Source organism: Poecilia reticulata, chromosome 3, assembly GCF_904066995.2.
Source record: "Poecilia reticulata chromosome 3, P_reticulata-male-v2, whole genome shotgun sequence".
Classification (NCBI taxonomy): Eukaryota; Metazoa; Chordata; class Actinopteri; order Cyprinodontiformes; family Poeciliidae; genus Poecilia; species Poecilia reticulata.
In genome coordinates, this window is record NC_088832.1 from 22,266,030 (window position 1) to 22,288,735 (window position 22,706).

The 22,706-nt window shown below is 37.3% G+C and overlaps 1 protein-coding gene across 2 annotated transcripts in view; it reads right to left on the reverse strand.

Moving 5' to 3' along the window:
- csmd1b (CUB and Sushi multiple domains 1b) overlaps positions 1-22,706 on the reverse strand; it is a 433,675-nt gene that overhangs the window by 214,218 nt on the left and 196,751 nt on the right. For both annotated transcript variants that reach the window (XM_081605248.1, XM_081605247.1), the window contains exons 4-5: positions 5,045-5,239; positions 2,893-3,100 (exon numbers count right to left, since the gene is read on the reverse strand). In XM_081605248.1, coding sequence (XP_081461374.1) covers positions 2,893-3,100; positions 5,045-5,239 — 403 coding nt within the window. The remainder of the gene's footprint in view (positions 1-2,892; positions 3,101-5,044; positions 5,240-22,706) is intronic.

A 22,706-nucleotide genomic window follows, 5' to 3' on the forward strand; every position in this document is an offset into this window, starting at 1 on the left:
GAACAGATGGACAAGAAAAAGCCAGATTTGGTGAGCCAGGGTCAGCTTTTCATCATGTGGATGACTTGGTCCTTGTGTGTCATTGACCTCCAAAAACACATGCTGGTGAAGCATGACCATGCATAAGGTAATTATCTATTGGTAAATCTTAGGTCCTGTCAGGCCTTTGTATTTTATTATGTTTCTAACAAACATTTTAAGTATATCTGCTCATTGCATATGGCCCTTTTAGTGAAACAATGTTGACTGCCAGGTACTGGAACCATCGTCCAAGGATGCCGTCAAGAAACCTTAGACGATGGCTTCAGAAATGAGTTGACTCCTTTAGAACATTTGTTAAAAATCTGTGAAGTCCCAACTCCAAACTCTAAATGATTTAAAGTATTCACTAATCGCAAATTGCAGTAAATCCTGAGGCATTTTGGGTCAGAAAGAAAACGTCAAGAGACATCAGGGCCAAACTTGAGCTAAATTTGTGCTAAACGTGGAAGTCAAGGTAGAAGAACTCTAAAACAGATGTTGGCACAAATACATCTATGTTTAGCTGAACGGGAATAAACATGAACTGCGATGAAGAAATGAGCCACAAAACTAGACACATAATTATTGAACTCATTAAAATCTCTTGTTTACCTGTTTGTGTCTAACAGAATATCAGAATACAAGGACAAAACTCCAAGAGCTAAATGTGGGTTTAAGGCACAACTTAAAGTTTTGAGCCCTGAGCGACATAAGGCAAGAGCCCCGAACCCAGTCTGCCAGGTCGTCTTTGGTTTTATGTTATGCGTGAGTGTTTGTCCGTTCACATATTTGTGGGTATGTGTATGTGACAGCTACGGCATCACGCCAACCCTGCCAGATTCTAGACAGGAACATGAAACAGGAAATTGCTTTTGGGACAACCAATCAGAAGAAGCCCCAAATAAACAGGAAAGACCTGTCAGAGTGGTCATGTCAGGTGTCAGTCATTTTTAAAATGGCCTGACCACATCTCTCAGTGAAATGTCTATCAACTTCTAATTCCTCCTGCGTGGAAAAGTGAACCACACATTGTATCAATATGTGCTAACAGGCTCTGGAAGACATCACTAATAGTTTGAGTTTTATATTTTATCTGCTTATAATTCAAATAATTCTGTTTTTGATACAAAATTTTACACACCATTGTGTTGCATTGTCACTTAGGAACAATAGATTGATATTATGTTGGTTTTTTTTTATTTAAAATGACCACAAAGGTAGCTCTATGTTGAGAGTAATCTGACTACCAAAGGTTGAATCTTCTCCCTGTGTTGCAGTGTGTGGCTGACAGGGGTTTTTTAATATTACACTGTCAGGACCAGGCTTTGTGTTTGAGTAGTTGAGTGTGTGTAATCTGTCAAAGTCTGGTGAAACGATCAACAGCTCACCCTGTCAGAGGGCCACTTAAGGCGTGACACACATCAAACATGCACACACATAAACACTATAGTATCGAGAGAATACGGTGGGTGATGTGCGCTGCTCTGTTTGTGACAGCGCTTAATGCACAATTATTCTCCTTTCCCTTTGTTTCCATTTACTGCTATTCTTCTCGACCAAGAGACCGATTTGTCTTTTGACAAATTCGTTTTTTTTAAGATGGCACAAATCACAGACTATTTTTACATATGGAAGGCACTGGTCAAAGTCACAGGAGTAGAAATTTGTAATCTTTAAAATCAATTTTAGAGTTACATTCATAAAGGGCTTTAAGACAGAAAATGTAGAAAATGTGTTGCTGCAGATGTGTTGCATTCACTTGAAATAATAAGCTCTGAAAAAAAATAAAACATACAGCAGCATTTGATCTGAATTACTGGATTGAAAACAATTTACACTTTCTGTTGCTTTGCTGTATTTTATTGATATTTTAGATAACTCGAGCTTTATTATTATATAACTTCAACTGAACACAATGCATGGTGGATGAATTATCTTTAAAGTAAGATAATTATGTTTTCTAGTCCAATGTTATCCAACAGAATGTGCATTTTTTGGTATTAGATAATTAACCAAAAGATATTTTATCACTTTAAAAATTGAGCAAAAGCTAACCCCAAAACCGCATAGAAAACCTTTTATCTACTGTGAGTCTTAAAGCAGATTTGGTCCAGGAGATCTGTTATTATCCAGGCCAACCATCCTTTTCTGCTTTTCGCTCACAGGATTTTCTCAGCGAGTTGAAATAGTGAAAACCCCACCATGCTTAAACATGAGCATGTCTCCTCGCTTCCACAGCCTGTTTCTGAGCCTTCGATGCACACGTGTGATATTCTGAGCAAAACCGATGTGAATTCCAGCAGTGCTCTAAATTCAAAAAGCAGAATGTGCTCTGAAGTGCCAATTTTCAAACTCGATCACAGAAAATGGCGGCGACAAACATGACAATTCATCACCTGCTCTATAGAACTAGAATAAATTAGGAAAATCAACACAACTCCTGTGCAGCTAATCAATGAGCAGTTATAGCTGTCTAACCCAACAACACTATTAGTTGTATTTTAATAACAAACACTCTTCAGAGTGTATGCGATTGAGAAAATTGAACTGAAAAGGCAACTATTCTTTTCACTGGTAAATTGTTGAAAAGAAGATTTTTTTTTTAAAGCTGCACCAAACCCATTCTTTCTGTTAGTACTATTCACTGTCATTTTTTGATTAATAGCAAAACATGTGTTAATATATACAGTAATTAACCTTCTAAATGTCAATGGTGTGTGTGTGCATCAATTTTCTCTCCATGTGTACAAAGCTCTCAGCATGTGCTGGGCAAGTCCTGTTGATTCCCACTAAGGCTCCCGTGTCCTTAACAACTCTTTCTTTTCCCCCTTTTCCCTCAGCACTGAAATTTGTCTACTTCAAGAGTCTTACCATATGCTCGGTGCTTCTGTCCCGCTGATTTCCAGAAAGTCATATTTGTCTTCTAATAGGAAGTCATTGAAAACAAGAGCGATCGTGTCCCCGGGTTCAGCGAGGATTGACCATGTGCAGTCCAGGTTGTTGTCGTACTCTGCTGGATATCCGGGGCTGGTGATTGAACCTGCGGTGCCTCGTAACGTGCCGCCACATGCTCCCTCCGCTGGTTAAAGATGAAAGACAGAAATAGAAAAATGACCATAGAAGAGGGAACTTGATAAAAAAGAACTTGCATCTTATACTGTAATGTAAAATGTTTGTTTTTAAGGGGAGCAGGTGTGTTACTGAATTTGTATTGTCGGTTTAACATGGCTTATTCATATCAAAATATTTTCAAACAATTGCTGAATCTTTGTAAGTAGTTTGCACATTCGAAGTATTTTTACCCAATTATTGCGCTGTACCAAAAAACATTATTTATCCCTCATTTCTTTCTATTTTATTTTTAAGGACCTGGTAATTCCTGTAAGCTGCTGACGTGACCTTGATATGAATTTATTCAGGCTTTCTGGAGATTAATGAGTTTTTTTTTTTGGACTTTGGCTGTAGCTGTATTTTTAGAAAAATGTTTTGTTTGGAAAAATCACCAGTATGTGAATTAATAAGCTCTTGATCTCAAATTTTCAGTTTTTTTATTTTAGAAATTGTGTGTAGGCTCTTTGTTTTGAGAACAAAGAGTCAGTAAGACACAATTTCTTCACATTCTCTCCAGTCTCCAAAAACAATAAAGATAACACAGATGTTTCAAAAGAAATGCAGTTTGTGTAAATGTCTGTCAATTTAAAAATTGTTTGCTTCTTTCTATTTTCTTTTTTTTACAAGATTACAATAATTGATGTGTATTATGAATAATAAAGGCCAAAATTGTTCATATACCTGGCAGATTAAGATGTAAAACTATTTTCGTCCTACCTAAATTTTGCTTTCTGATGAAAAATGAAACAGGCGTCTCTGAAGAAAGAGGAAAGAAGAAGAGTGCGCAGTAAAATGTTTTATTTGCATTCCATCAGAAAATGACTGGCTGAAAATTAAGCAAATTATAAAAATATACTCCAGGCATATATAATATAATTATATAATTATTTACAATAAACATGTTTTATCAGTCCATGTAGGTATTTGTGATATGCATATTAAGCACAGTGATATTGCAGTAACAATATATTTGTAATATGTTGTACAGCTCTATTTGCACAAACTAGGTGATTACCTAAAGGAAAAAAAACAATCGGGCATTCAGTAGTAGATCGGCTAAAGGGTGACAGGCATCAGTTGGATTTGATTTGATTTTCCTATAGATGTATTTTACAGATATTACTCATCTGCTATAGATCTTTTCCTTCGTTTGTCCTCCAAAGGTTCAGTTGCTCCTTTCTGAGCACCCTGCACAATTTACTGGCAATAGCTGGACAGTGAATAAGTAAAAAAAAAAAAAAAAAAAAAAAAAACATCTAAAATTTAAGTGAAACATTTCAGAAAGCTTGAAGTACTATTAATCTAAGCTACTTTAAAAATACTTGGTAACAAACTAGGACGACAGAGTGGTGGGTGGCTTAAAGCTTTTAGAGAATACTGTAACATGCTTGTGTATCTTGAAAAATATATTATTTTGCTCATTTTATTGGTTATTCAGTGGCTTAAGCTCACATTTCTACTGAGGAACTGACCGATCTTGAACCAAATTACTTAACAATAACACTGCCTCCGTCTGATTCACATATGTGTTCTTGCCTGTCGAGTGCCAGGTTATTAATAGGGGTCTATGCTTGGGGATTTTGGGCTCCGTCCAGTTCATACTGCAGTTTGTAGAGTAATTGGAGTCAGACCTTTATGAGTTTTAAAGAACATCAATACACTGGGGCTTCTCATATTTCAGCTCATGACCTCATATTAAGCTCCTTCAGTTCTCATGACCTTCACTATATATCTTATTACTATACTTCCCCCAAAGTTTTATTTTACTTTTAAAACTAAAGATGCAGCTAGAGCAGAATTGATTCGGTCTCACTGAAAAACGTTTACCAGATTAACAGCAATCAATTTTCTCTCAGTTCGAAATCGGCAGCACTCTGGTGGTATTTTAAGTGGAAGGGTAGAATAAACATACCTCGACAAAACGGCGATGGGAAGTCCCACTGTGCTCCACTGCCAGGTGACACGATGCATGTGAGGGTACTGTGACCTTCCAGCACAAAACCCGACTCGCAGCTGTATCGGATCTTGTCTCCCATGTTGTATCTCGATCCATGGATAATTCCATTCGGAATAAGGCCAGGAGTGCCACACGTGTGGCTGGGCAGGACTAAAATGCAGAGGGGAAGGAAAAAAAAAAGAAAGTTAATGTTAAGACATTAGCACCGCATTTTTCAGACTACAAGCTGCAACATTTTCCCCTACACTTTGAACTCTGTGGCTTATAACCCGGTGCTGCTTTTCTGTGGATTTTTCTTCAACCGCCAGGGGGGGCTCTTTAGCAGGAAGTCAAAATTAGAAATCAAAGAAGAAACGCAGCTCTCTGCTGCGTCCTTATGGAAAACTAAGAGCGGCGGAGACACCAGCGGCTTATATATATCCACTCCTCTCATACTTATAGCCCAGTGCATCATGTTTCCAGTTTTTTTTTTTTTTTTTTCTCCAGAACATTTGTAGCTGCGGTAGTCCGGTAGTCCGGAAAATAAGGTATTTCTTTAATAATAAATAATTTCTCACACCATCAGTAACCATCTTAAGAAAAATAAGCTGATGTACTCAAACTGAAATAAATTTTCCCAATGTAAGGTGGTAGGCAGTCAACTGCCTTCTTAATCATATTTCATCACCATTAAGCTATTCACGTTTTATAAAAAAAAAAAACATAATGTAAAACAATCAACTTTTGTGTTTTAGATACAGATTTCTTTTGAACCTTAAATTTGTAATCAACAGCATAAACCTCCTTTTCCAGAGTTAAACCAGCTGAGACGGATCAAAAACCAAAACCAAGAGTCAGCATTGTAAAATACCAACGATAAGTGAGCATGGTTTTCTAGGATCCTAAAAATATGCCAAAGTCACTGCATGATATTTAGATGTCTGGCTGGCGTTTTGCCTCCGATGTGCATCTGTTGTTGCCCATTCTTAGATGACACAGCTAGCTCTACAGTGGGAGCTGCTACAGGCAGCTCATGGTCTAACTAGGCCAAAATCAACTGTGACTGTAGCCAACGCGTCTTAGCTCCACAGAAGGGCCAGATACACAGTGGCTGCAATACAACCTGGACAAACTCCACAGGCTCTAACCTCAGCGTACGCTGTGTGTATTTGTATAACTGGAGCATGTTAACTTGCTTGGTGTGTAATGCATGCATTTAATGGCTCTGATGTGTGTGTCTATCTGTATGGGATAGAGAGCAGAGTGTGTCTGCACATAAGGGGTATTCAGCAAGTCAATCTGCGTGTTTGTGTGTGCTGTTCCAATTAAACGCCAGCATGGTAATTAGACAAAGCTTCATCCTGGAGACCCTGAGAACTAGGACAGAGAGAAAGAGGCAGGGAAGAGGTGGGAGGAGGATGTAAGGAAGACAACAAGAGGTTTTAAACCGAAAGACGGCTGAAGTGACAGACTTACAGTGAGAAGTGGCAGACAGGCTGAAAAAAGATTGAAGGTGGAAAAGAAAACAGGTCGGAATGAAGAAGGAAAATGATTTTTATTTTTTTTTTCTGTAAAAAAAAACTTAGGTGAACTAATTGCAATAGACTCTGAACATTTATAATTTACTCTAATGGACTCATTATTTGGATTTTATGTAGTCATGCATCAGAAGCAAGTTACTTACAGTTAGCTGACCTTGCTGTCTTTTGAGCAAACATGCAGCCTTGTCTGCTTTGTTTTAATAAGGTGCGGCAGACAAGCCAACCAAGAATTTACACTAAACCTGAAGCACAGGGCAGTAGAATGGAAGGAAGCAACGGAAAGAATTGAAAACGAAAAGAATCAGCAGTCAAAGTCACATCGTTAGTCACATATTGGACAGCAGAGTTCTGCTTCTGCCAGGCTGGCGTGTTAAAAGGGAAAAAATATATATACCTGCCTTGTGCACAAAGGATTTCCCTCATTTGAACGGAGGAAGACAGCAAAACGAATCAGGGGGGATTTCTGTTGGATATAGTGCTCAAATGTGCTGCTACTACCCTGCAAATCCTGTGCAGAGCTACAGATGCCTTTTACATCAGATCCACAAAACAATGCCCTGTTGTCTCTGGTGGATAACCTGCAGAGCTGCTGTACAAATTCCAGGCTCTGGGACAGACTGTTTGAAGTGACCACTTTGGGATTATAGCGACAAGAACTGAAAAAGGATTTTGTATTCATATATATTCACTAAGAACACTTTACTGCTTTAATACACTATAAATCCATAATATGCTGTTTTTATTATTATTATTTGTTTTCTTTTTGTTTCTTCAGAATGGCCTGAAGAAATTTGCTGAAGTTACCCCATCACTTCGATAAATCTTTCCTCATGAAAGAAAGCATCTGCTGCATAAATAAGAACACAGTGCAACAGAGGTGCACTGTACACACTCTGTTCACAAACTCTGTTCATTTTCAGTAAAGTCTGTTGTCTACCAAACTGAATAGATTGAATTGTTGTCAAGGAGCAATTATGCATCCAAGAATTTGCTAAAACAAATACTGACTGAGCTGAACTGAATGGCAGTTTGATCTAAAGAAATGACTTCACTCTCACTGTTATTCCTCCAGTGTATATTCTGTTCATTCACATGCTTTGGCGAGGAGGCCGAGCGACACATTGTACTATGGCAGCCACGAGAACATGACCATCCTTTGACTTCCCAGCCAATGATTTGACTTGGGAATTGGATCCGCAGCTGTGTGGTCTGTGAGGCACCGAGGAGGCATTTTATCCATTTGCACCAGCAATCCTCAATGGAGAATTTGACCACCAGCATGTTTATCTCTGTGGTTTTGTGGACATTCCTATATTTGTGTGTATACGTGTGCTACCATTAGACTTTTTTTTAATTGCAGGTCCCATAACGTTCATTAAATACTTAATTGATGATTTAGATCTTGGTTAGATTGGGGCTAGAAATGGAGTTATGGTACATCTCTACAGCTCCTCTGTTGCAGTGCCAGCTGCTTATAGCTTTAGGGAAAATCTGTGTGCTAAGTTTGACAAGAAAGGAAAAAAATAAAAACTTGAATAAATGAGTAAAAATAACAAAAGGATCAACACATTTTATTAAAAAGGTGAGGAAAAATGGAAGATAATGGAGAAAATATTAAAAGAAGGAAGAAAGGAGTGAAAATATTTTGTTAAATTATTAAATTATTTTCCCTGTCTATCAATATTATTTACATTGAGTAACATTTCAATTTATCATTGCTTCCTCCACACAGTTTCCTCAGAAACTATTTAAAGGTGATTCTTTAAATAGTTTCACACCCTTTTATTTTGAATATTTACAATGCACATATTCCAAAGATTACATTCGTAAGTTGAAAACTAAGCACAAAAGACAGGTCAGGCCTGCTTCCTAGAGTCAACGGTCGCTGTGCAGACAGCTCAGATGTATATCATGTGAAGCACTTACACAGGGTCTCACTGCCAGCTACCACAAGACCAACTGCCTGCAGATCTGTCACGGGCAAACTGAAGATGGCTAAGCAGATGAATGGTAACAAAAAGTCAAGGTGCTGCCATAAAAAAACGAGAACCGAAAAAGAAAAAGACTTAAAAATGTCACCTCAAATTGTGCAATGCAAAATAATGATTTTAATCAACATAAAATATAAGCTGTGTTTATGTTATTAAAGTAAGTGGGTGATATTAAGTTGCACAAATGTTTGATTATCTTGGTAATCCTTTGTACAGAGACCTTGGCTCCTTTTTGTAATGTGCCTTTCATTCAGCATGTACTGAACTCGCTGCAGGAGTCACTCTGGATTGGGCATTGGTGGCATAAATAGATTATGACAATGTTTTATGTGTAACACTACAGCACTATCAAGTATGATAGTGCATCTGTCTCATGGTAAACTCAACAACAGAAGTAGACAAGAGTAAGAGAAAGAACAAGGGAGAGAGAAAATTGTGCTGATGACGTTCCAGAGAGCATTACGGGGCTCTGGAAGAAGCGCTCGTCACACATTGATCGGCTAATCTCTGCTTGATCTACAGCAATTTGATGAATATCCTGAGTCCACCGGCTGCATGAGGATGGGCCACAGTACCCATATTGAACACGTTTCAACTGCAGCCAGTGTGTAGAGCAGCTCCATTAAGCTGCATGCAACAGGTGGGTCCCTGTAGCGGTGGTCTTATGTGAGACTTTACAGTTTAACAGATTGGTACAATAGATTTAACACTTTTATTAACCAAAAAAAAACAAACTGAAAAAACTGAAAAAGTCTAAATGTAATATCAATGTTTCTAAAATAGTGGCTTCCATAGTGATTTCATTCTTCAAGTACAGAAGTTAGTTTTAGGAAACATTTGCCCATTACACTTACATTTACTGCAAATCAAAATAGATGTGAACAAACATCACCTGCTGTTTGATGTCGTCTGTAAAATGTGCAAATATGGATAATATTTAATTTATGAGTATAAAAACTAAAATTCTCTCCCAGACAAAACAACTGTAGTGAAATGTAGAGTATTTGTACCCCTAGCATGCAACATGCCACCAGCCACAGTTGGAGCAGATGTACTGAGTGATGAACTTGGCAAAACTCTCGCATTTCTTATCAAATTTCCAGAGGGCTGCAAAGTTAGAATCAAGCGGAACCAGAACAAATGTCAGACGGCGTGCATATTGCCAAACAGGAATATGGGAAGATGATAGTGTTTGAAATTCATCTGAAAAAATTAAATATCAGTTTCTAGAAATATACGTATTTAAATCATTAGGTATATTTCCCCAGCAATGCTTGCACTCTAAGGCTGGAACAGTATTTTTGTATATTAAGCACTAGGGCTGTTATAAACGATTGTTTTAGATATCGAGTATTCTATCGATTTTTCTGACCATTAATCAAGTAATTGACTAAAATACTGCTATAACAGCAGTATTACTATCAGGTGTCAACATCGGCCCAATTTCTCATATTTGAGCCTCCCTAACAAGTACTTCTCTGTAGTTTAGAAAATTAAAACGTAACAATAACAACTAACTTTATAAGTTAACCTGGACAAAAATTTTACAATAATCTAAAATTATATGAAATTTAATAATAAAGGGCCAGGCTCACAAAGTTATCTGTGAGAAAACATGTCTATACTCCAGTTTTTAGTTTATGTATTCATCTTAAGTCAATTGAATAGGTGAACTCTCACTTTTCACCGCCATTTATAGCTTTTGTGTCCATGTGAACAACTGGATTTGGCTCCTCTGTCACACTCAGAAATGTACCACTTATGTACCACCACGATGTGATCCGCCACGATGTGATCCGCCACGATGTGATCCGCCACGATGTGATCCGCCACGATGTGATCCGCCACGATGTGCTCCACCTCTCATTTGTTGCCACCAGGATGGTGGTACATTTATTTTCCGGTATGTCCATAAAGTAACACTTCGGTCAAGCATCAACTACAGCACAGCAGCTCGCAGTGTTCAGTCTGTCCGAGAGAGGCTGCACTACTCCAGGCATTGCACCAGTCAATTCTTAGTGATTCCCCCAAAAATGCTAAAAACCCAATTATCATAGCTTAATGAATTACCCCTGTATTCTCCGGACAGAACTTGAAAATTGGACGTTGTGCTGTTAACACTTAGCCTTCATCAACAACGTATAGGCAGTACTAAGACTGTTGTGCAACATAAATAATCACTCAGCTGGAACACAGTGTGCTAAATAATAAAACTAAATTTAACAAAGCGTTGAATCGAGGCAGATAATTTGCCTCGAGTAATTTTAATAATCGAGGTACTTGAATCACTCTAGGAATTGTTACAACTCTATTAAGTACATTTATGAATATATTGGTACTGTCCTGATAAACTGACTCATAGCAGATTCTGAGCATATCTAGTGAAATAGCCTGAATGAGGAAAAGGAAGCGTTATCTTTGCAGTGTAAAATGTAAAAAGATCCCTCAGTGGGTCCAATCCATAATCCATTAACACCTTCACTCAGATCCCACAGTTTGTATGGTTTATTAAAACAGCAATCAGCATTCTCCCATAATCTGTGAGTCTTAATGGGGTGCTCTGCGGTTGGAAAGATGTCAACGCCCCTGAGCTAGATGGACTTCCCTACACAGCAGGTCCTCCCATAGTGTAAGCGTATTAACAGCTTCACTGACATGTTGTACTTAACAACTCTATGTGAGCAAATTGCAGTGGGGCTTTTGGCTAGTTGTGACTACAAAACATTGGTGTTGGTGAACAGAGGCCTCTAGTCACCTGCTGATTGTTGCTTCTTTTAATATGTGAAAAGACAATGTGACACCTGGCAGGATACCAAGAAAATATTTGAAAGTTTCTTCACATTTTGTGCACAGCTCACCAGACTTATGAACACAAAATTTAATAATGAGGCTGGTAAAACTAAAGATAATGTGAAATGCTAATATGTAAAGAATGTCATTTTGAATCATTTGTGATGAAAAAACAAAAAAAACAACATCAAATGTACCCTAATATAAACATGTATATTTTAATATGTGTACATTTATGATAATGTTCCCCGAACCCAGAGGAAAAATATAATACAAAATAAGTATGCTACTCTTTAGATATGCTGATGACTTGTGACTGCAAATATACTTAATCACTACACATTCTATTTGTATTATGCAATATATTGTTCACAAAACTAATAGCTCAGAATATAATCTATGTTTTCCAAAGCTGTTCCCGTTTCTCCTGAGGGACCATAAATGTTAAAAGTTACTACTTCTTTTTTTTCCAACACATTTCCTCAGCTACTAGGTGAAATTTACAGTGATTGAAAATGATCAAATATGATATTAAAGCATTTCAGTGTTAATTTGCTATTAAAATTGTTAGCTTGAAAAATATTTATATTTCATCCGGGAATAAGTGTGTTTCATGCCTCTTTTTACCAGTTCTGCCTCTGAAAATCTCCCTTTCAAAGGGCCACAAGCCTATTTCACCCCTTCCATTAAGTTAAACATCCACAATTAAAAAGCAGAAATAAAAAAAGTTACACATTTCTTATCTCACACAACGAACGTTCAAAAATATGTGTAAAAATTTTTTTTTGTATCTCTGCTTTTTAATTCTGAAAGTTTAGCTTTGGATTTGCCATCATATTTTTTAGCTTATTTCCCACAGATTATTATTAAGGAAGGACTGACTTTGCTTTGTTTTCCAACCGACAGAATAACACGCCTCGGCCAAATAAAATCACACTAAGCGTCTCTAATAGTCTAGAGCTTAGGTGTGAAAATTAAAATTTAAAACATATATGTATATATATGCAGTCTTCCAGCAGAACACAAACCCAAAACCCCATTTACTGCCACACAATCCCTTAAAAAGGTACATTTCTGCTCGCTTGGAGTAGATGTATTAAAATGTATTACCGCTGCCTTTCCTATGCTCCCTTAGTGGAAAATATATTAGCAAGGCAAGTGACATTTCCAGCAGTGCCTCTCATCAATCATCTGCTAAACAGAGTAATCACTGTAGCAGCGACACTTTGTTAAACACAAGCTCTCCACAGCCTTTCCAGTTTGACTAGGGAGCCAGGATATATAAGATGGTAATGCACAATATCCCCATGCTGGGAAGGCCAACACCATAATAATCAGCAGCAAAAGAATCAACAAGTATTTACCATCAGCCACAGAGCAGGGACACATGCCTACTGTGACAAAGAAGCCTCTGAAAACGGTTCGCACTCAGTGTCTCAGGCCTATTTTTTATCTGCGTTTTTTTTTTAAATGAATGTGTTTATTTTGATTGTAAAATCATGGTAAATCATCAGCAGAGTAAATCCAGTGATAATTAAGATGCCATTTTAACATCGCAGACATTGTTCAGGGTGAAAAATGTCAACCCTGCCTCAGTGCAATTCCAGCTCAGAGTTATGAAAAAATAATCCACAACTTTCTCAGACCTAAAGCAGCACAGAGCTAAGAGAACCATTACTTCTAGACAGAACTTGTTAAATTGAAGCTTGGGGGATTCAGGCTTCAGGCTTTTTTGGCTTTCACACTTCAGACCTGCTCTGTTAAAAAGGACTCTGCCACCTTTCTCTTGCTCTCTTCTTATGCCTTTTTTTCCTGGTTGTACGATACATTTCCCCTTAGCCCCATTTTTTCCGCCTTTATTTCATAACTGACAGAGCCATGAAGGCTCCATTATGATGCTTTCGGATTCTTATTACCACTTCTGTTCTTGTAACATAAAGACAAAGGGTTGACCTGCATTGTCACGCTCAGGATGAGTTTATTTACATATATCAAATTGACAATCTTCATGTGTCCTTTTTATTTGTCCTAATTATTTTTCATGCTTTGCATTTTGAGACCCCAAGCATTAAGTTTGCAGGAAGCTGACTAAAGATGTCAACATTTTGCCCTTTAGAAATTATAATTGCTTCGTCTGTGTAATAGCAATGCAACGTTAAAAGTAACTGACAATGAATCAATAATGGCAGTAAAACAACTGCACTAATCCAGTCAGGTAATATGTCAATTCTCATTAGCAGCAAAAACAGATTTGGATGGAATAAAATCTTTTCTTTTGAAGGTCGATTATGCATATCAGTCAGAACACATACAGAATCTATTTGCATTGATCATTATCCTACTTTCACTGTCCCTTATTTAGTTTGTACTCGTATAATGTCGCTCTGCAGCTCTCCATATAATCAATGCGAACTAGCATTTTGAATGTTTTCTTTTTTTTAAAAACTTCAATGAATCAACTGTAATCCAGATTTTGTTGTGTCTAACCTCATAGCCGTAGAAAAAAAACTCAATTTGGCACAACAGTACCTCCGACCTTTGGCTAATACAATAGTTTTGGCTATTGGTACACGCAACAATAACAGGACACTTTTGGGAACAATAATCCTGGCTTGTACAGCAGTTGCTATGGCAACAGTGACCTAGCCTAAGGCTACAGAGCGCTGGAGGGGACAAAAAGAGAGAACATCAGTCAATCTCTGTGCATCCAGGGGAGGTTTATGATTTTATTTTCCTGTGCAACAAAAAGTGGTTATCCAATTATTTGCTATATTAAAAGAAACATGACATCTGGAGGGAACTAATTGTCATTTTTATTTAGTTAAATATTAAACAACTGACCACATTTTATACATACATATATATATATATATATATATATATATATATATATATATATATATATAACTTGATAAAATGCTGTCTGGTGCAATATTTAAGGCACCAGACAGCCTTTATTATTATTTTAATAATAATAAATAAATGTGAATAATAATAAATATATTTTACTTATGTTCCTATCTACTTGAAATTCAGCAACAGCATGTTTTCCTTCTGAATTACGCTTTTTATAAAAAAAAAATGTTTCCATTTGTAAGAATAAAGATTTGGATGAATAATATGTATCCACTTATGTACAAAAAGGTTATGTTTTTTGTGAAAACTATGACATACATCTATTAGAGTATGGCTGAAACAGTTAAAGAACAAATCCTTGAACCACAAAGAAACGCCTAGAAAAAAAGAACTTTCTAGACGCAGACTCACTCACTCTCTTTAAATGACGCATTGCACAAACATTTACAAGTGCATCACAGAGATTACTTGAATAGAGAATATCTGAAACTGGGAAAACTAAATATCGTTTTTCTACAGGCCTGTCAATTTTTCTATAAACTTCTTAAAGATTCATGAACCCTTTCAGAATGACTACCGAAGGTCCTCACACATTTCTACGACAGACAGTCCAAAGGAAAAGAAGAGCGCTTGATAAAACCTCATCCTATTCATCGATAAAAAGCTCAAAAAATCTAAAAAACCATATCCATTCCCGGCCTCTAATCTCTTCTGGTTTCCAAGGAGCGCTTCCAACACATTCTGTGCTTTTTTTTCTCCTTGTCATCATTGCTATGACAACCCTGACCTGACCAGAGTCGTGATGGCAAGACTGTCCTGCCCTGAGGCTGTGTTGTGCCAGCGAGGGGGGAAAAAAAACTACAAGAATCAACATCACTCACTTCATCAATACTCAAATACAATGACAAAAACACGTGTGTACAAATCCACTCGGGCTTGGAATGGGAGCATGAAATGTCTGTGCTTAGAGTTCACACTAAATCTATTTTTATCTTGCTATTATTTCCTAAGAAAATGTGTGTTAAAATGAAAAGAGAAAGGTCAATGTTCTTTTTTTTTTCTTTTCATCTTCGTTGCATATCAACATGTGGCTTCTGCAAGATGAGAGGCATAATTTGAGACTTTTTTTCATTAGTTTGACGGAGATGGGGACTCGAGTCTTTAAGTTAGACTGTTGTTACACTTGACTTGTAAGACATGAGTCTTGGTTTGGGCCGGCAGTCTGAGAGAGACACACATAAATAATCTACAGTCGAAAACAGAAGAATACACGCACTGAATGAAAGGTGAATCAGACCAAACTTTTCTTGTTTGAAATGATTGATGTCACGGATTGGAAACTTCTAATAGGCTAACCACAGTCTATTAGAAGTTAATTGGAGCCACACCTGTAGATGTATTTTAAGACCACACCTGGAACAAACTGCTTTCTTGTTTGACGTGATAGCCACGACGGCCATGTGGCAAATGTGGTTTTCATGAGACACAGGGAGAAAAAGAGTGCAACCAGAGAAATGTATTAAGCATGTTCAACATGTTTTAGGAGTTCCAGCTTCACTAAACGTATTAAAAGCTACTGGAAGCATAATACATTTAAATTCAATCAGGCAGCTGGACCTGATCCAAAACGCTACGGCTTTTAATCCTCACTAAAACTAAAAAAAAACAGAGCACATCTTCCCTATCTTGTATCTAAGAGAATACGCTTCAAAAGACTTTTGTTAGTTTCTAAATCACTGAATGACTTTGCATCAAAATACATTAAAGATCTACTGTCATTGAATCAGTCTTTGACACCACTCAGGTCTGGTTCACATCCACTCTGCATCCCTTTTGTCAGAACCAAATGTGGAGAAGCAGCATTCACTTGTTTTGATCCTATAAGATGGAACCATTATTTGTAGCTCTTCCACCTCTTTTCTTTATTTTAGCATTGCAGTGTAATCTTCCTTTATAGCTCATATTGTGGAAGTATTCAAAGATAACTTTTTTTTCTTTTTGATAAAATACTTTTTTTCTTTTTGTTAAAATCTCAAATTTCCCATCTACATGCTTCTAAACGGGAGAGAGGAGAGCCAAGAATAGTACAGGAATAAGTGTTGATTGCTCGGATGTTTAAATGGACATTAATCATGGCTCTCTCTGTTGGTCGTCCTTGTTTTCTTTTTTTTCATGCACACACACACACACACACACACAAGTGTAATACATCTTCATTTAGTCCTCCTGTCCTTTGGGCACATTTACATTTGTCAACTCAACATACAAAATGGATGGATGGGCCTGTGGTTTGTGCGTCTCGCTTTATGCTGCCTTGTGTGTGTCTGTTCCATCAGTCTCCGTGTCGGCCCGTACGTGCTTACCTTTGATTACATTTAAACACAATTTGAACTGCATGTCTTTCTCTGCGTACATGTCAGAAGATGCATTCGCCCTTTTAACGGTCTTTGTATTTAAACACCCAATGTGGGTGTGAGCCTGAGTGGAGAGGTGTGTGTGTGAGTGTGTGCGCATGTGTGCAAGAGAGTCAATTTCCTTGGTGGGTGACAGTTCATGGTCCCCTGGGCAGCACAGAATCGTGTGTAAACTCAATGTCAAAACTATTGCCATACATCATCAGGGTGGCACAGGCACTGACAAACCCGAAGAAAATGCTGAATTTTAGTTGGGAAACATTGGCAGCCGGCGACATAGATATGTAAAAATTATGTGTCAGTAAATTTTCTCTACAATCTGAGAGGCCATAAACTAAAAGATTTACGTCATAAAGTATAATCTGTCTCACCAAGATGTCGCTGAATGGATGCTGAAAGAATTAAAAGCAGTTAGTTTGGCCTCCAGTGTCAAGATAAATTCTTGTACCACCCCTGCAATAATGACACTCCACTTACGACCAATGCATTATATAAGAAGTTTTGTTTCTTTGTTTCCAAATGTGCCTGCACAAGTATAAGTTATGGTCTGAGACGCATAATTGACAAGGCACAATTGCTGATTGATCTATGATATGTATATGCCCCAAAATCCTTTATTATACAGCATGACATCAGTCAAGCCAGCAATTGATGTGCACAGCAGATTTTGCTGACTCTGCCTCAGCACTCAAATCTGTCACAGATATTGACCCGTCTAAGCGCAACCTTTATTGAACACATTGAGGATTAAACTCGAGACTTCTTACCTCTTCACATTATTTCCTGGATTTCCTCCTTCACCACAACCTGCTTTTGAAAAACACCGACTCATTTAGTGACTTGCTTTCCTTTTACTGCTACATCCTTACAATTTTTTTCCGCAGTCATTATGTTAGTTCAAGAGCACTGTCACAGCAGGAGCATCATTGTTTTTTTCTGTTCTGCTCTGCTGAAACCCACTGCTGGCATTGACTCAACCCTTACTGCAAGTGTGTTTAACAATATATGTGAAAGCAGCAGTGGACCTTTTTGAACTTCTTTGAAAAATGTTGACAATGCCATCAAGGTTAGCTCCCCATAAGAAGTCAGACTGAAAGTCTACCATTAAACATACTGCCAGCTGTGTAACAGATAGCTTTGGTTTGAGACACAGAAGAAGTCTTGCACAGTTTTACTCATTCGTTTTCTCAACCCGGTTTGTTCTGTTCGGCACGGCAGTGTCACTGAGTGAGAACTGGAAGATAACCCAAACATGTTGTCATTACACCTGAGACAAACGCACTAACACGTTGTACTCGCTCGTGGAGTCAATGCAGAATCACCAATCAACCTGGCTCCAATCTGCGAGAGCTAGCTATAACACCCAGTGAGACAAGGCCTGCGCCGAATGAGAAGAATATCAAAAATACTTCAAGTCAGAGTTAATTATCACAAGTACTCTCTAATGATGGAAGTATTTCATCTGAAAAAAAAAACAACACATTTGTCAGTTTATTTATAAGCCAAATAAACTGATAAATATTTTAACTTAAGAATGATTTTTTTTATATATGTATATATAATACTGGTGTAAAACATTAATTTTGTTAATTGTATCAAACCTTACTTATCAAGCACACATGTCTTCGTTTCCTATTGCACTGTAGTTTATATAGGAAACTAAAATGTGGGTTGTTAAGCGCCTTGGAGAAATAGACACATGAAGTACACCATGACCAAAAGCAACACAATTAGTTTTGCAAAGGTTATAAAGTTATTATTTACTCACTGACAACTATAGAGCATACATCATTTTGCTGCTTTTACATCTGCTTTTGTTCTGCATGGATATTATGCAGAAATATTTTAGACTTAGTGCTCAAAGATTATTTGTTCATTTTCACCTGACAGCTAGCATTTTCATGGACAAATCGCCTGTTTGACCACATCCCAAAGACATTTTTATGGGATAGAGATCTCATGATTATGAATGTCATCAGAGTAGGGAGAACTTATCTTCAATTTCAATAAATCTGTTTGAGATTATTTGCCCTTTGTCACATCTTGCAACGGGACCAAATCATTTTTTTAGTGCTGAATGTTTCTCATGGCACTCTGGTTTCCTCCCACTGCCCAAAAACATGCTTGTCAGATTTATTGGTTTCTTTTAACTCTTGTTAGGTGCAGGTGTGTGTGTCCATGGTTGTTTGTCTTGTTTTGCTATATGTATAAGTTTGCCTACCTCATTTCTCCAATCAAATTAAGACACAAATAAAACATTTTATTATATTTAAATGAGTCTGGAACCTCCATAAGGACTTACTCTACTGAAATTAAATATATTTTGTTTTCAACCACATGAGATTACTTAAAAAGCAGCATTTTATCTCAAATGAAACAGCTACATAGAAGTTAGCAAAATGTCCCTTTCTGGCCTATAATCACACAAAGGGTAAAAACTTTTTGTAATGCCAAAGAGGCCATATTTAATCATTGTAATTGGTCCTTGTCAATTCTGGGAAATAGCTTTGATGTAGCTGGCAGACCAGCTGCTTAACGGTTGCAGTGTGATTCTGCATTTCTGCGTGGATGCGTGTGTGTGTGTGAACTCACCACTCTTGCCCAGTTCTCCTGTGCTATCTGCCCACCTGTGTGTGCGCAACGATGCTCTTTTGTGGGTGTTGACCATAAAAACTATGTAAGCCCCATCGAACCCCTATATTTCTACTGAAATACCCTCTACCTCAGGTAAATGTGTGTTCGAATTGTTGTTTTAAAGAGAAAGTTTAAGTGTCTGTTTATGTATTTGTGTTGTTTGTTGGTGTTCCTTGCATTCCAGATCAATATATGCTGTGTTTAGAACCCCTCTTATGGATTTTGTGCTTTGACTGGACACACACACCCACAATAAAACAAAAAGAATACACTCACACACAACCTGAACCATAATCTGTAGATTATGTATTAAATCCTTAAAGGAATCAAGCTTAAACGTATTGTCTCTTATTTCTAACTTTACATTATTTTAGGACAGGGGTCCGAATATGTTGTAATTTTAATAACTGCAGTTTATGGGACAAATAGGGTTTAAACATGAAATTGGGATGGGATTATTTAATTATTTTGAGTCTCTACAGTCTAGATAGGAACCTTTACATTCCTCTCAAATTTTTCTCATGACTTTTTTCTCTCACTCGTTCCAACAGACAAGGAGAGTCCCGTTAGTGATTGCCACAAAGGCCAAAAATACCAACCCATTTAAAATAAATGATCATAAATACTATAAAGTATAAGATTCATATGCGATCATCTGTGCTTTGTATATTTCACTGCAGATTTGAATTATGCATCACAGAACCAAGTCTCTCAAATGAAAACACATTGTACAGCTTTAGACTAGCAAAAGTAACCAGTGGCTTTTGTAAAGTTTTAACATTACTGAGCAGCAGCTTAAGTTGCATTTTCTTGTTATAGATTAAATTAGCAGAATCCAAACATCTGATTTGTATAAGTGAGTCTTTACATGTGCACCTTTGAGCCAGTGTTGTGGTTTTGGTGTTTTATAGTTGGCTGAAGGATATTTGGCAGTGACTCAGCCTCCTAATGAAATTAGGTTTAACTTAATCTGACTGAATGAGTTTCCAAAGTGCCCCAAAACTAAGGTGAAATTATAGACTTAATGCGGTCAGGTGTGTTTATATATATATAAAAAACAGATGTACCGATCAGGTTGTTTTCCTACCATTACCGATTACCGATACCGATCACATAATTATTATTTTTTTAATCAAAAGCACTACCGGTTACATTATGTGGAAAAAGGAACCATGAATTCACCTTAATTTAGACAAAAAAAAATTTTTAATAACTTTTTCCAAGAAAAAAACAGGCATTGTGCAAATTGTACTGCTATCAGTAATACTATCTTTAACAGACTGATAACATATGAAGGCTCTGAAGAGGCTAAATAATGCAAAGAGCCAAAATAAAACCTCTCAATATTGCCAAAAAATTCAAGTATAAAACTTAACATTCAAAGGCAAATACAGGTTCCATTACAATAAACAATCCTGAGTTACTGAATGAAAAATTCCTGATAGCATGGCGGCTAGCTGATTACTGCTAGTTCTGATTGGCTGTTTATGAATGAGCGGAGTAATTATGCAGAGCAGGGAGGAAATCGATTATTTTTTCAGAGATTATCTGTCTCATGTTAGGACAGCAAAAGTTTTAATACGTATGTAAAATGTATTTTTTTAGGTTAGATGCTGCAGCTTTAAGCAGAGGTTCGGTGTGAGAGTCACTACCAGGTGTAGCAGAAGCGGCGCTCCGTCTGTGAAATATTACCACCTGTAGCGCGTAGCAGCGGTTCAACAGCGAGAGCAGAACCAGCGTCTTACATCGCAGCTCGAAGACTTAAATAATGTTGCGGGTTATTTGTTTAGCTTTCTGACCGTCATGCTAATCCGGGTGAGTGTTTGTAGCTGTGCGCTGCTTTACCTGCTGTCTGATCCTCCATATGTCTTTTTTACTGCAGTGAGCCTTGATATAGCCAAACTCCTCAAGTATGGCAATGTTTTTATGCCATATTAGATTCGTCGTGTTGATGCATTTTGACGTGCTTCACCCCACGTGCTTAAATTTTCCACCGCAACACGCAAACTTCCCCATTCACTCAGTGCGTTATAGTTCCACATCGCTTAGAATTTGTTGCTGCACGATTTCGCAGTGTGAAGGAAAGAAGAGACCAGCTGCACAGGCAGGCTGCGAAATGAGATGCAGGTGATCGGTTTGTGTGATCAGCAACAAGAGACCGTGATCGGCGATCACCGATCATACACTTTTTCATGGAAATCGGCCAATTATGATTGGTGACCGATCGATCGTCTTATATATATATATATATATATATATATATATATATATATATATATATATATATGTTTTCTTTTACAAAGAGCTGAAAAAACACCGAGTGCAAATAAACCCAAAAACCTTCAACAATGAAAAATGTCTCTAAACATCAAAAAAGTTGTAAACATATGACAAGAAAATAGTTTAATGGGTTCTCAAAGCTCATTCAGCGACACGTTGATTATTTCAACAGAATTAATTCACAAAGGACATTAAAGCTGCAGGTTCATGTAAAACTATAAAAGGTCTCTGTAGCCTTTTCCTCACATTCCTCCATTGTTGCCTTTGCTCATGCTCCTCTTTCCTTATAGGTTTCATCCACTGGTCTTTCATTTTCTACGTAAGTATTTCCCTTCTCTCACTTCTTTCCTAGCTTTTTTTTTCTCAATTTCAAAAATATATATTCACCCATTTCTTTCTGATATCATTTTCCGCTTCACCATCCTACTGTTCTTCCATTTATCCTTTCCTTTCACTCTCTTCTCTCTCTGTTTCTGTCTCCCATGGTATTTTCTGAGAGATGGATGGATGAAAGATTGTGGTTAATGAATCAATGAATGACTGTTGATGTGCGTAAATGTATTTGCAACTTTGTATTTTATTGAAAGTGATGGATTGAAAGAGTAGAAAATCTTTTTTTATCTCTTTATGAGTGTGTCAGAGTGCCATGGACTTACTGTATGTTATGTGGTAGTGAATGATCGTCTCTCTCATATGGCACGCCACAGCTTACCATAATGTCAAACATACTTTGTCTAACAACCATATGCATGTGTGGGCAAGCGTGCACTGGTGTGCAAATATGCCTCAGTGACGTGTGAGTTTCCTGAAGCGTAGAAATAGTTTTCTCTGACAGAACACTATTTAAATGTAAATGTTGTAGAGTGTTGTTAAAGCTTAACTAAGTACTTTATAAACAGGGTCATTCAATACTGAAGGTTGAACCAATCAATCTTTTGAGATCATCTCGACTGCTGCAAGTTTACGACTTGTGAATCTATCCTAAAACAGTCATTTGTGAGATTTCTTTTCTTTAGTTGTGTTTGGATTTGCTGACACTCAATGACATATTGGACTTCAACATGTGTATTGTATCTCTCAATCAGTCAAAGCTGTTCTTTTTGTCTCATATTCATACAACAAGCATATGAAA